General features: G+C 39.2%; 1 protein-coding gene across 5 annotated transcripts in view; it reads left to right on the top strand.

The window, feature by feature from the left end:
• Positions 1–9,605, top strand: part of RANBP3 (RAN binding protein 3) — a 56,924-nt gene extending 47,319 nt beyond the window's left edge. For all 5 annotated transcript variants that reach the window (XM_052802690.1, XM_052802692.1, XM_052802691.1 and 2 more), the window contains 5 exons: positions 908–1,032; positions 1,982–2,102; positions 2,759–2,901; positions 4,801–4,981; positions 5,920–9,605. In XM_052802690.1, the coding sequence (XP_052658650.1) occupies positions 908–1,032; positions 1,982–2,102; positions 2,759–2,901; positions 4,801–4,981; positions 5,920–5,963 (614 nt within the window). In that variant the 3' untranslated portion in view covers positions 5,964–9,605. The remainder of the gene's footprint in view (positions 1–907; positions 1,033–1,981; positions 2,103–2,758; positions 2,902–4,800; positions 4,982–5,919) is intronic.
• Positions 9,606–12,427: the final 2,822 nt, after the last annotated feature.

The following is a 12,427-nucleotide window of genomic DNA, read 5'->3' as shown; positions in this document are numbered from 1 at the left end:
GTGAAAAACAAAATATTATTTTAGGAATGGTAGTTAATCCTTGTTTAAATGATTGCATTTTTCAATATCCTGTTACTTTATAAAAACAACATTTTTATGTTGCCTTTACTGTCTCCTGTAACCAAAGATGCAGGTTAGCGGTGGGAGGTGACGTGGTGGATGCTATAGATTCTCTTGTCCTTTTCTCTTTAATATTAAACACTTACAGGCTACACTGTCTTTTTTGTGGTTGTTCTGTGGTATTGGGAGTATCTTCAGCAGAATGAAAGTAGAGGGAATTAACAGAGCAGGTACTTGGATGTACAGAGTGTAGAAGAAATGTGGCAGACTGTTTTTTAAGAATTCTATTATACTTCCAGTGACTGAATGTCTGAGTCAAATGTTTATTGTATTGAGTGGGTGCACCAAATGTGTTGCTTGAACCAAGAACTGTTTGCTGGGTTCTAGACTTCTATGACTCTTCAGATTGGCAAGACTTTCTGGAAATTTTGGGAGCTACGGGCTTTCTCCAGCAAACTGCTTGCAAGCCAAAATAAAAGCAGAAAATGAATCGCACTGTACATCTGTAAGCACAACTGTGTAGCTGGTAGCAGTATCGATACTGCTGGAGCACCTACAGATACGTAGGTGTCCATGTGTTAGCAAAGGTTTTGAAATACTGTATGCGGGGAGAAAATCTTTCAATAGCTTACCTCTTCTGTCCCTTGTGTCATCTTTTGCTTTTAAAACAAGTCTTAAAAGACAAGCTTTAACTTCTGCTTTAAATTTCAATCCTATTTCTAATGTTCTATTAACATCTGTGTTCTGTACTTTTATTTCTTCAAATTCTGGTATACTTGTGTGAGACCTCTATAAATCTTACAAAATTATATGCTAATCATTCTCAAACTTTCAAAATGTTGTTTAGCTAATAATATTTCAGAATCACTGGCGGAGTCTGCAGCAGCCTATACTAAAGCAACAGCAAGGAAATGTCTATTAGCGAAGGTAGAAGTGATTACTGGGGAGGAAGCTGAAAGTAATGTGTTACAGGTAAGAAACGGGTAAAGTAGAGGAGCTTTCAGTTTAAGGGGATTCATACGGATGTCCAGTGAATGCATACCACCTGATGCCCTACAGCTCAGCCATCCTCTGTATCTCTAATGTATTTTCTTGTGTTAAAATGCAAACTTTGGATATTTGTTATCAGATCCTTACTTTGTTGTTTCTTAATTTCCTCTTTCTGAATAAATTTTAGTGTTTGGGCCATCCAGACGATCCTTAAGCATACTTTCCTGAATCCATCATACAAAAGCTCCTATCTCCAAAACAATTATTTGAAGAAAATTTAAATGAACTAAATATTTTTAAGTTCTTTAATTATCATACTACTGAAGATTTTTTTTAAAACTCTGAATAGACTATTATGCCAGCAGTCTGGTTTCTTGCGTAGCAGAAACCATAAAACAGCACTCAGGGATTTGTCTTGAGGTACTTAACTGCATTAGTGATGTTTTAGAAGGACATTTGGTCATGACTTAGACTCCTGATTCTAATCGTGATTTATTTAATGTTGTAGTTATTCATTAACTTAAATATACTTACTAACTTCAGTATGTTCTTAATAAAAAAAAAAAGTGCACCTAAGACTTTTAAAAGAATTGACTGATTTAAGATGATAGATGTCTCTTACCCAGTCTCTTATCACAATAAGTTTCCTCTGTGGAAGTTTGTACCTTATCTGAAAATTGTTATTGTTGTTTGATCTTGAACACAGGTATTCTTTAAGAATATATAGCTTCTGTTAATAAACCTTACGACAGCATATTTTGAGGAATTTAGTGCAAAAGAGAGGATGACTACTTTGGTTTCCACAGCTATGAACAGTTTAAAATTCCAATATGAAATCTGAATATTTTTTTAACCAGCTGTAGGTAACTGAATATGAAATATATTATTACTTCAATCAACCACTATGCTATAGAGATATTTTCTGTTACAGATTCAGTGCAAGCTGTTTGTGTTTGATAAAAACTCTCAGTCTTGGGTGGAAAGAGGTCGAGGACTTCTGAGACTCAATGATATGGCCTCAACAGATGATGGAACATTACAGTCTCGGCTGGGTAAGAGGAACCAGGGGAAATGAGGTACTGGATGACAGTCAGTGCTATTTTCACAGGATGCTTCCATGACACACAGCAGCATCTGCTTTGGGTTATGTCTTAGCTACAGCAACTCAGAAGCAGTTTAGACCTTTTGTCTTGCTTCAATTTATGACCATTTCTTCCAGAGAGAGTATCTTTTCATATCCTCCTATTGGAGCAAATTTTCCAGTTACTTTTTTTTCCCCATAAAAGCAAACTGTATTTATTAGCAACTAGAATATTTGACTAGAAATTTATGGTGATGTTCTTCAGATCTGGGATCTTTGCTCTTTGGGACAGGGTGCTTGTGGCAGGAGAAGTCTGTTTGAATAGTGCACAGTTGTTCAGACTGGCAGGAATGTGCATTAGCCTGAGATTATCAGCTTGGATCCAACCACTGAACTTTGATGTATTAACACATAAGACTTTGCACTAAGTATCTTTAGATATGACTGATAATCTTTAATAGCCTACATTCTTCTGATAAAACAGGAATCTTGTCACAACTGTTAAAGGACTTTCCCTTGATATTCTTCGTAAAGAGACTTAAACATTCACACAAAAAGCCATCTTTGCTGTTTTGAGCTTCCTGTTGTGTCTTTTTCCACCTAACTAATCTTGTATGTTGGCTTTAGTGATGAGGACTCAGGGGAGTCTCAGGTTAATCTTAAATACCAAGCTCTGGGCCCAGATGCAGATCGATAAAGCCAGTGAGAAGAGTATCCGGATCACTGCCATGGATACAGAGGACCAGGGCGTTAAAGTTTTTCTTATATCAGTGAGTACTGGTTTTTGTTTGCATCTTAACCTTCCTACTAAAATTGCTTGCTTAAATTGTAGTTGAGGTAACATTCCCATTCTTCTTTGCACACTAACTCCTTACCACTACCCCCACCCCAAAGACAAGGGGCTTGGCAGACTTTGCTTGTCTGAAAAGCCTTACTAGTTGTGAAGAAATGCCATGTAAAAGGCCACCCTAGGAAGCCAGATTGTCCAAAGCATTGACCATGGAGTCATGGGATCTGTTCCATGCTTACCGAGACTATAACTGTAGTGTAAGATTAATGCAAATCATTTTTTGCTATCAAGGGAAATAAGCATTTCGTAGATTGCTGTGTAATAGCTTAACCAAAATGAGGTCTACCAGAACTTGTAGCACAGGAAAGCTGTCATTGTCTATCTACAGTGTGGGTGGACGTATAGGTGCTCACTGGAAGTGAAACACTAGATATCTGTCAAGAACATTGAGTTAGTAGTTAAGAATAACACATTTTAACTTCGATTTTCTTTTAATACAGAGTATTCCAAGCAGTAGCAGGACAGTGAAAGTGATTTCTGTGCTTGCTAAACAGGGAAACAGCAATCCCAATTAGAATTACTAAAACACTTGGGAGATCATGATACAGTCAGCAAGAAAGAAAGGTCATTCCCTAATGTCTGCTAAGAGCACTTACAGATTTTGAGAGGTCTGAACACATTCTTTTGACTTACACTGATTCTACACAAGGAGTTGCTAAAGAATTAAGTGTTCTTATGGATCAGAAATTAAGAGAACAGCAACAAATAGTCAGCTTCCCCTGTGACATTAGATTTGTAGGACTGGGATCTGGAGTCCCAGAGTGGAACTTAATGATACCGAATATCCATTGATAAAGAAAGAGCAGTGAAATTAATGGATAACTTCTCAGCATTTTTCTAGATTTGAAAAGTTTGAGTTAATCTGTCATCATGTTATTCACTATTGATTTTAGTATTGATGAAAAGTACCTTGTATGGAACAATTTATTCACTGCAGCTCATTGCAGGGGAATTTTGCAGATACAGAGGTTACAGATGGGGAGGATGGAAACAATTTTTAATGGAAATTGGGATCATTACCTTAAAGTTAACTTGGGGTAACAGTAATAGTAGTTAATATGGGGACTTAATTGACGTGGTGAAGACAGAGTTTCATAGTATTCGAAAGGAGTTCCCTTTTAAATAATATCCATTAAATACTTGGTTTGATAAGCCTAAAAATGGATTCTTTTGAAGGCATGAAGTGGCCCTTAACCTTTGAGTAAAAAAACATATATTCCTGGACAGACACAAATGCTTCCCTCTGAAACAGCTGATCAGTATAAAAGAGTGTAAAAAAAAAAAACAAAACAAAACAAAAAAACCTGGAATAATCACCTGCCTGACTGCATGTCCATTCAGTTTTCTCATTATATTTTATGCTGAAACTTTGTCAGTGCATCATGAAAACAATTAAGTGACTTGATTATGATTAACTAATGTGTGAAGTTGAGTGATTGACAAACCTGGAAAAATCTGTGCAAGACAAACTTTTTAATTAAGGATCTTTTTAGCATAAGCTTTTGGGAGGTGTCAGGAAAGCTGTGTGACTGCTGGTTGAAAAAAATTATACAAAATCAGCTAGTACTCATTATGTTAGCCAGAGAAAGTTGGTGCTGAGTAGAGAGGAATATACCCTCATCATCAGAGTTTAGTATATCTAGCATCTTGCTATGTATACCACAACCCGTTCTGACCTAGTTTGAAAAACCCTGTATGAGAAAACTGAAAAGTAGATTGTGAAATTTGGCATGACTGGTATGTATTACATAAGCAGTGTTTTTATTCTGTTGTAATTCCTTGCACCTTTTTCTTGTTTCTGAATATTAAAAAAATGTAGGCAAGCTCTAAAGATACAGGGCAGTTGTACGCTGCATTACACCATCGGATCTTGGCCTTGCGGAGTAGAGTGGAACAAGAGCAAGAAGTCAAGAATGTAGCACCTGAGCCAGAGGTAACGCAATCAAATGAGGAAGACAGTGATGATGATGTCATTGCACCTTCAGGATCAGTTGGAAGTGGTAAGCGAGAAAGACAAGTTTCCTGTTTTCCATGTGTTTTTCTCTGTCGTTCTTTAAGGCAGGCTGTCTTCTCTGTAATTGTATATTATACATGTACTTCTGGCCTGTTACTTCTCACAGGTGTTTGTGGAATAAGACTCATTGCACAAATTGCCTTTTTGAATGCAACTGTTTCTTGTTGCTTCTCCGAACTGCTAAAAAGGCCCCTGTGCTGCTTCCATCTGAGTTACATGTCACAGTTTAGCAGAGGTTATCTGTGCTTCAATTAGTTCTAGTTTTGTTTACAGGATTTTTAAGGGGTGGTTGTGAGTTTCATTTTTGCCTTCAACGTGGCTAAGGCTTGCACATAAAACCTGAGATGACTGTCTTGGGCTACTTTCAGCCCGCAGGATCCAGACTGACCCTTGAGTTGAATGCTATTTGAAAAGCAGAAAGTTTACAAAGGGGCATGGAAAGAATTTCATTGTACATGGGGAGACCATAATTTAAGAAAAGCACTAGTCTTCAGTTTGAGGAAGGCTTCCTTCTGTAATCCTGATTTGGGAGTCATCTGTGCTTTGCGTTCCTATGGCTTAGAACATCCAACCTTTGACAGAGACCAGTCCTCCATCCTGATTCACTGCAGGGAAAAAAAGAAGGGAATGAATATGAACATAAGCAGTAGGTAGATTGAAGAGGCTGGAAACTGAGCTTTTAGGCTCTGGGATGCTACTGGGATCCCCAAACCAGCTCAGTCAAGAACATAAAATTCTGCAGTGGACAGAACTTACTCTGGAGAAGGAAGATGTAAGGGAGGGGGAGGGGGAACTCTACAGTGCTTATCTGTCATTGAAATCCTAAATCTGAGACTTCTGTAGGCTTCTCAGGTAGGGCTTCTTATTGTAAGGCAAGAAACAAAAGATACTTCTTATGACAAAGAACTACTTTGTTTGTTTCAGGTCCTAATGATGAAGGTGACGGGCAGAATGTTGGCAGCACATAGCAGATGTGAGCCGATCTGCTTGCAAGGCTGCTATGAACACCATCTTGCAGGCATCTCTGGATACCCCAGGCCAGCTATTATTTCAGGCAGTGTTGAAGGCTCCAGGACTTCAGAACTGTGCATCCCTGTTCTGTTTGTTTGGTTTTTTGGTCTGGATCAGTAGATTCCACACAAAAAAAGCAGACTTTGAAACTACCTGAATGTGGTTTGGGACGTGAAAGCTCATCATATTGATGAGCCAAAAAAAAAAAAAACCAAACATTTCCCCTCTTCCTTGTAATTGAAATGGCACATTACAGCTTGTCACAGCTTTTCATTGGGACCTTTTGACTGTTTCTTCAGTAGTTCATGTCTTGCAGGCCTCCGAGATAAAACTTTCTGACACAGTTCCAACTCGAATTCTGCTTTCATAACCCCTACTCCCCCTTATGAGTTTCGGCCACCTGCAGGGAAACTGTGTCCTCACCAGTTCCTACGCTCACTGACTGCCCTTTTGGGTTCATTCTCTTTTTGGACTGCAGATGGGGCAGACCATGTTTTTACCTTTTAATCCCAGAGTAGGTTGTGGACACCATTGTTCCCTGTCTAGTGGGTTTGTAAACAGAGAGAAACAAAACATTGTGGTTCACCAGAAAAGCTTTTTTAATGCGGTAATAAGAGACTTTAAAGTCCACAGGATGTTTTGCTAACTCCTTTTCTTTCTTCCCATTTCATTATTATTATTTGGGGATTTATATTGTGGTGATACTTTTTTATTTTAGTTTTTCAATAAGATGCTCTTGTGTGTTGAAAAAGTGAAACTATTGTTTTGTACTGTTCTTTTCTGTTACTATTTAAGGGAGAGCTAAGCCACTATATATAATAGATGTTGCATACAATTTTTCTTAGAAAATTATATGTTTCTGTGGCTACAGTAAAGTGTAGGAGGCATACAGGTTACACCTTCAGAAAAGTTGATGAGGAAACAGCTGTTAGCCCTTGGAAGAATAAAATAGGCTCATTTAATGAGCTCTGTCAGCCATTAAAATAAATCTGTATAATAAAGCAGCTCTCATTTAATGGCTTGATTCAACAAGCCATTTAAGCACTTGCCTGACTTAACTACATGTGAATAATCTTACTGAAGTCAATGCAACTATTCATGCTTAAAGTTGAGTACATTTTTAAATATTGTGCTGAATTAACGGCCTTAAATAGAAAATTAACTTCTAACCCTTCCTGTCCCTGTTCTGTTTCCTGAAGTCTTGCAGCATGAAGAAAAAGGTAATATTGCCAGCTTTGAATAGTTTGGGCTGAAGGATATTGTATTCTGTTCCACCAAAATAAAAGCAAGAATGTGTTTTCCTGTGTGTAATTCTGAAGTACTCCTACTGTAACCATAACTCACTTTTTGCTTTGGATGTTTTCTAATCACTTGGGCCTTTTGTGTGACAGTTGAGTTTTATTTTGTTATTAAAACATACGGTATATTCTTGTCCAGCAAAGTTGGAATTTGGTAGTCACTAAGAACAGTGACCAGGTCACTTTTGTTATAAATTCCCCAAACTTTTCTATTTCCTTTATAAATAGTTTACTGATAGATAATTTCTCATTTCCTTGCTCTTTCTCCTGTAGGTTAAGGAGATCTAAAATGCACCATTTAAAATTAAAGGGGAAGAAGCATTTAATGTAGCATGAATTGAAAATTAAAACCCAGGTTGTAGCACAAAAGCAACTTTGAAATTATTCACATAGCAAAACAGTCCTTATTGCCTCTATTTTCATGAAAGATGCTTTTCTTCACTGGGAGTCAAGAACATGTTTTTACCTGTTATCTGTTGTTAACCACTGTTGGAGACTTAAGTTTTTGGGGCAGGGGGGTGCTTTGCTTTTCCTGGTAGCCTGTTGAAGGAACATCTTGGATTACTTTTCTGGGGAGTGAAAAGGGCTAATAATTAGCTGTGCCACTGCATTTGTGATTTCTCTGGATGGTCTGCTCATGCCTTTTTGCATTTTGGTTTTTTTCTCCTTAGCATTATGGGTTTTTTTTAACCATGCACAAACCTATTGATGGACCCCTTCTCATGCAGCTCATTAACAGAAGCACAGCATGTTTCTTAATACCCACCCACACAATTGTTTCTGCATCACAAGGTCTGGGGAACTATTGTATTTTCAAATGTGATCTGCATTTTGGATCTTGGATCTTGGATCTTTTTACATGAGAGAGATACTCAGATTTAAACTACTCTTTTCAAACAATGTTGCAGCATAAAGCTGCTTGTTGTTGTCAGCATAAAGGAAATTAATAAGGTGTCTTGGTCAGCAGGGCCTGCTTGTGGAGAAACAGGTTTTACTTCATGGTCCCAGACTCCATGGGGTCTATGCAGAGTCTCACTTTGAGGTGCGTTACCTAAAATGAAATTGATGGTGCATGAAGATTCAGAAAAATGGAATAAGCTTGCTTGCTTTGATGAGGTTTAGTGGTGGTATACAATCACCTACAGCATTCTAAAAAAAAAAAAAAATCTGGCAACTATTTACTGATACAAATTTTATTTCAGCTGGAATCTTTGCATATATGTTTATAGTGAAGAGGGAAATATTACTGTGAACCACTAACAGAATTGGCCATAGATTGAGTTCAGGCCCTGCCCAGCAAGATGTAGTTATGCCAGAGCAAAACTCTTATTTCACTCTCTGCTTTAAGCTTTAGTAAACTAGTGACAGGTAAAACCAGATGATGCCCATGTGTTTTGAAAGATTTATGTAAGACTCATATCAAAATGTATGTGGGAACTACATTAAAACTTTCATCAGAAAACAAGCAGACAAAACACCCCAAGCCCTGTGTTGTATTTCCTGTGCTGGGCAATGGCTGTTAGAAGGGAGGTTGACAATAACCAAGTTTGCTTTCCTACAACAATCTTCCCCTTCCACCACCCTCCTGCTGCATCTTTGCTCTTAGGTCTGTTGTTAACATATGTTACTGTATTTCTTGTTCTGGCTGCTGACTGATGTGGGCACAGCCTTTCAAATTTTCCAGGGGGAAAAAAAGATACTGAAGAGTGTAATAAAATTGAGCACATCTGATGGGGAAAATGTTGCAAGAATGGTGGTGTTACTAAAACCAGAAGTAAACCTCTTATCCATAAAATTAAAAATAAGATTACACCCACAGGAAATACAAACGTTAAGGTAAGAAAATGTGTAGTTACAATATCTTTCTGTAGTCCGGTTCCCAGTGCGTGATGCACTACTTCAGAGAAGGCAGGGCAGGGAAAGATCTAAATAAACTAGTCCTCAGCAGTCCTCCACTGAAACCAGGCTGGGCAGATGTCCAAACTGTTAGAAGCCTGCAGGAATAAGAAACCTCCAACTTTGTAATGACTCTCTCCCTTGTTCCCAGTCACTGAGGTATCAATCAATTCCATTGCTTAGGTATTGCTGCCATTAAATGACTGTTCCTAATGCGTCCCATTCTGCAGTTTGACTGGCTTCTTGTTCTCCCAGTGAGTGTAGAAAATGGTTTATTTCTAGAAACGTTACATATTTGAAAGTTTACCATGTTTCCCCGTAATCTTCTCTAGTTTTAGGAATTCCAATTATGATAATTGCCATAATTTGTCATGCAAGATTTCATTAAACTGACTTTTCACTGTGTGCTTTTCTCCCCTTGTTCTTTGGTCTTTCTGTGCACTGACTTGCTTAAGCTGAACTCTCAAGTCCATTATACGGGCAGCAGATAAATTCAGACAATGTATAAAGGTATTTTAACTTTCCAGGGTAATTCTTTTCCTCCTGTGAAGATTAGCACAGAGCAACAGAGGTGCTGAGAGAATTGCTAAGCTAAACTCTTAAAGTCAGTCTTAATTCCTATCTGTTAGGTTATGGTACAGGTATCTTGCAAAGAAATGCTCAAAGACAATTTCTGTAAATGAAAGTCTCTCATTTAAAGATAGTATTCAGAGTTCCCTTTTGACTACCTCCTTTCAAGGGCTTAAAGATATGAAAGCTGAATTTGTTATCAAGAACACTGGTAATTCTGTTGCTGGGGATAGGCAGTGAATGCCTTTTCTAAGGATACCTGTGAATTAAATGAACCATTCCTGATTGCATTCTGGTGGCTTGCCTTTGGCTTCTAATGAATCCTAGGAAAAGCAAAGTATTAAATGTTGTATTTGATGTCCTCCTGTTCAAGAGACCAGAAGGAATCAGTCAAGCCCCAGCTGCTGCTGGTAGCAGTGATCTGAGCAGTTCATGCCAAGCCTCAGTCTCTACTCATTGTACACATGGGAAATGCTTTTTATATTGACCACTGGAAAGTAGCTCACTAATTGTAGTCTGTTTTGCAGACAAGGTAAGATTCCTCCTGTTCTGGAGAGTTCAGAGCGTGAGTTTACATGCAGATAGGAGGTCTATTGAATAAGGCCATACAAAAAGCTGCCAAAAGAGAGGAGGATGGGGAAATGTTTCGAATGTGACTTGCTGGTGGGTGGTTCTGTCCTCATTTCTAAAGTTTCAGAGGCAGAAGGAAACTAAATTATCTGCAGCTTGTAGTATGATGGCAACTCACTCCCCACATTAACAGTTAAGGGAACTAATTCTGTATTAGCTAACTGGTTTGTAACCATAGTCTACAGTTAATTGTAAAATACTTGGAGTCAAGTTAGATGCTTTAAGAGTAATGTTACTTTACCTAGATTGATTTACCTGTGGCTTTCCCTGGAACTTGCCTGTTCGTAGTAAGGTAACTTACATTTTACTGTAACAGTTCTCTAATGCATACTAATTGCCTAGGCTGTGTTTTACACCATTCAGAAGCCTGAGGACAGGCTTCTGAAAATAAACCATAGCAGCAGTGTGCCAGTCCCTAAGGTTAACTGTGGTCTATAGGCGAGACATGTTAAGAGCTGCACAAAAACAGGTGCTGTGTCTTGCAGCTATGTACAGGCACACGAGAAGTCAGGAAGAGTCTCGGTTCCACCTCACTTGTCTGTGGAAGGAGTGGTATGAATCCCCTGCATGTAATACACACTCAGAAGAGCTTTTAACAGCTGCTTAAAGCCTAGAATGCTATTCATTACTTAATGGTGTAGAGTCTTATCCTATGCAAGACTTAGTGGCTTCCATACGTTTATATTGGGGAATGAGCATTTACACCGTGTGCCACCATGCAGCCATGGCTTTTCTAGTCCTGCTGTCCGAACAGTCACACAGCCTGTTGTCAGATGTGCTTAGAAGGGACTTGGCAGGAGGAATAAAACTGCCCTATACCCTGCTTTCTTTAATAAACTGCCAGTGAGTACTTGATCAGTGCATTTGGTTTTGTGTTTGTAAGAACAGCCACTTTTGGGGGCACGGAGGAGTCAGTGGTGTGGCCTTGCTACAAGGGACAGTGCAAGACCAGCCTGAGCCTCACTCTGTTGCTAATATACCCCATACCACCTCATTCTAAAACCAACGCTTGAGACAGATCTGGAATGAAGATGACGTGTCTGCCCTGCCCAAGGTCCATGCCACTGCAGCAGCTCTCTGGTATGCCAAAGCCAGGGGCCGAGTCACAGATCGCTACGGTCCTGTGATCCCTGGCTGTCCCCTATTCTCTCCCTGCTGACAAGGCTGGGAAAGTTCAGACCTCGCTGCTACCTGGCATCCCCCAGTGCTGTCCTAGGAAGTAAGAGTAGTTGTAAGTGCTGGTAACAAACAGCTATTTACTGGGATAATTTGGGGGCAGTAGCTAGCTGCTTTGAGCTCCTATCCCAGAAAAGGGGTGCTGTAGAGGACTCCAGCATAACTGGGAAATGCACAAAGTATTTAATGAGATTTTCACATAAAGGCGAAAGAGAAGTAGATGGGTGAGAGAAAGCTTGAGCTAAGCATCAATCCAGTTATGGCCTTCTTCCATTCAGCTGCTGGAGTTATCTCAATGGTGGGGAAAAGAGAACTGGAAGACCTTGGCTGGAAGGGATGTCACTGAGGAAGCATGGTAGTGAGTTGTTGAATGTTTTTATTAGCAAACTGAGAACAACTGGAAAAATAAATACATACAGTACAGCCTATGCTACAGTGTGGCCTAGGTAGGTGTGTCAAAACATCTTTATTATTTCAGAAGGAAAAAATGGAGATACAAGTATACAGAGACAGCCAGAGAATTAGAATAGAGTCCTTGAAAATTCATAAAAAATGATCGAAGTACTATTTAGTTATAATTGTAGCTACTACACACAGAAAACCAAACCAAAACCACAACACCCCACAAACCACCCCAAAACAGCCAGCATTGAAAAATTAAAGGATCCGAGCTACGGGAAACGTATGTCGTTTAGGTTTAGACACAGAGCTGCAAGATCTGAAGGCCCCTTAAGAGCTACGGCCTGGGTGCGAGCTGAAAACGTGAAACGCCATTACTTTTCTGACGGATTTCCAAGGGCCCGCTCGAGCGCCCGCCAGCCGGCGGCAGGACAGCTGACCTGCCCGTGCGA

This window comes from Harpia harpyja, chromosome 11 (assembly GCF_026419915.1).
Source record: "Harpia harpyja isolate bHarHar1 chromosome 11, bHarHar1 primary haplotype, whole genome shotgun sequence".
Taxonomy (NCBI): Eukaryota; Metazoa; Chordata; class Aves; order Accipitriformes; family Accipitridae; genus Harpia; species Harpia harpyja.
Note: the sequence above shows the minus strand (reverse complement) of the source record. Positions and strands in the feature narration are given on the sequence as shown.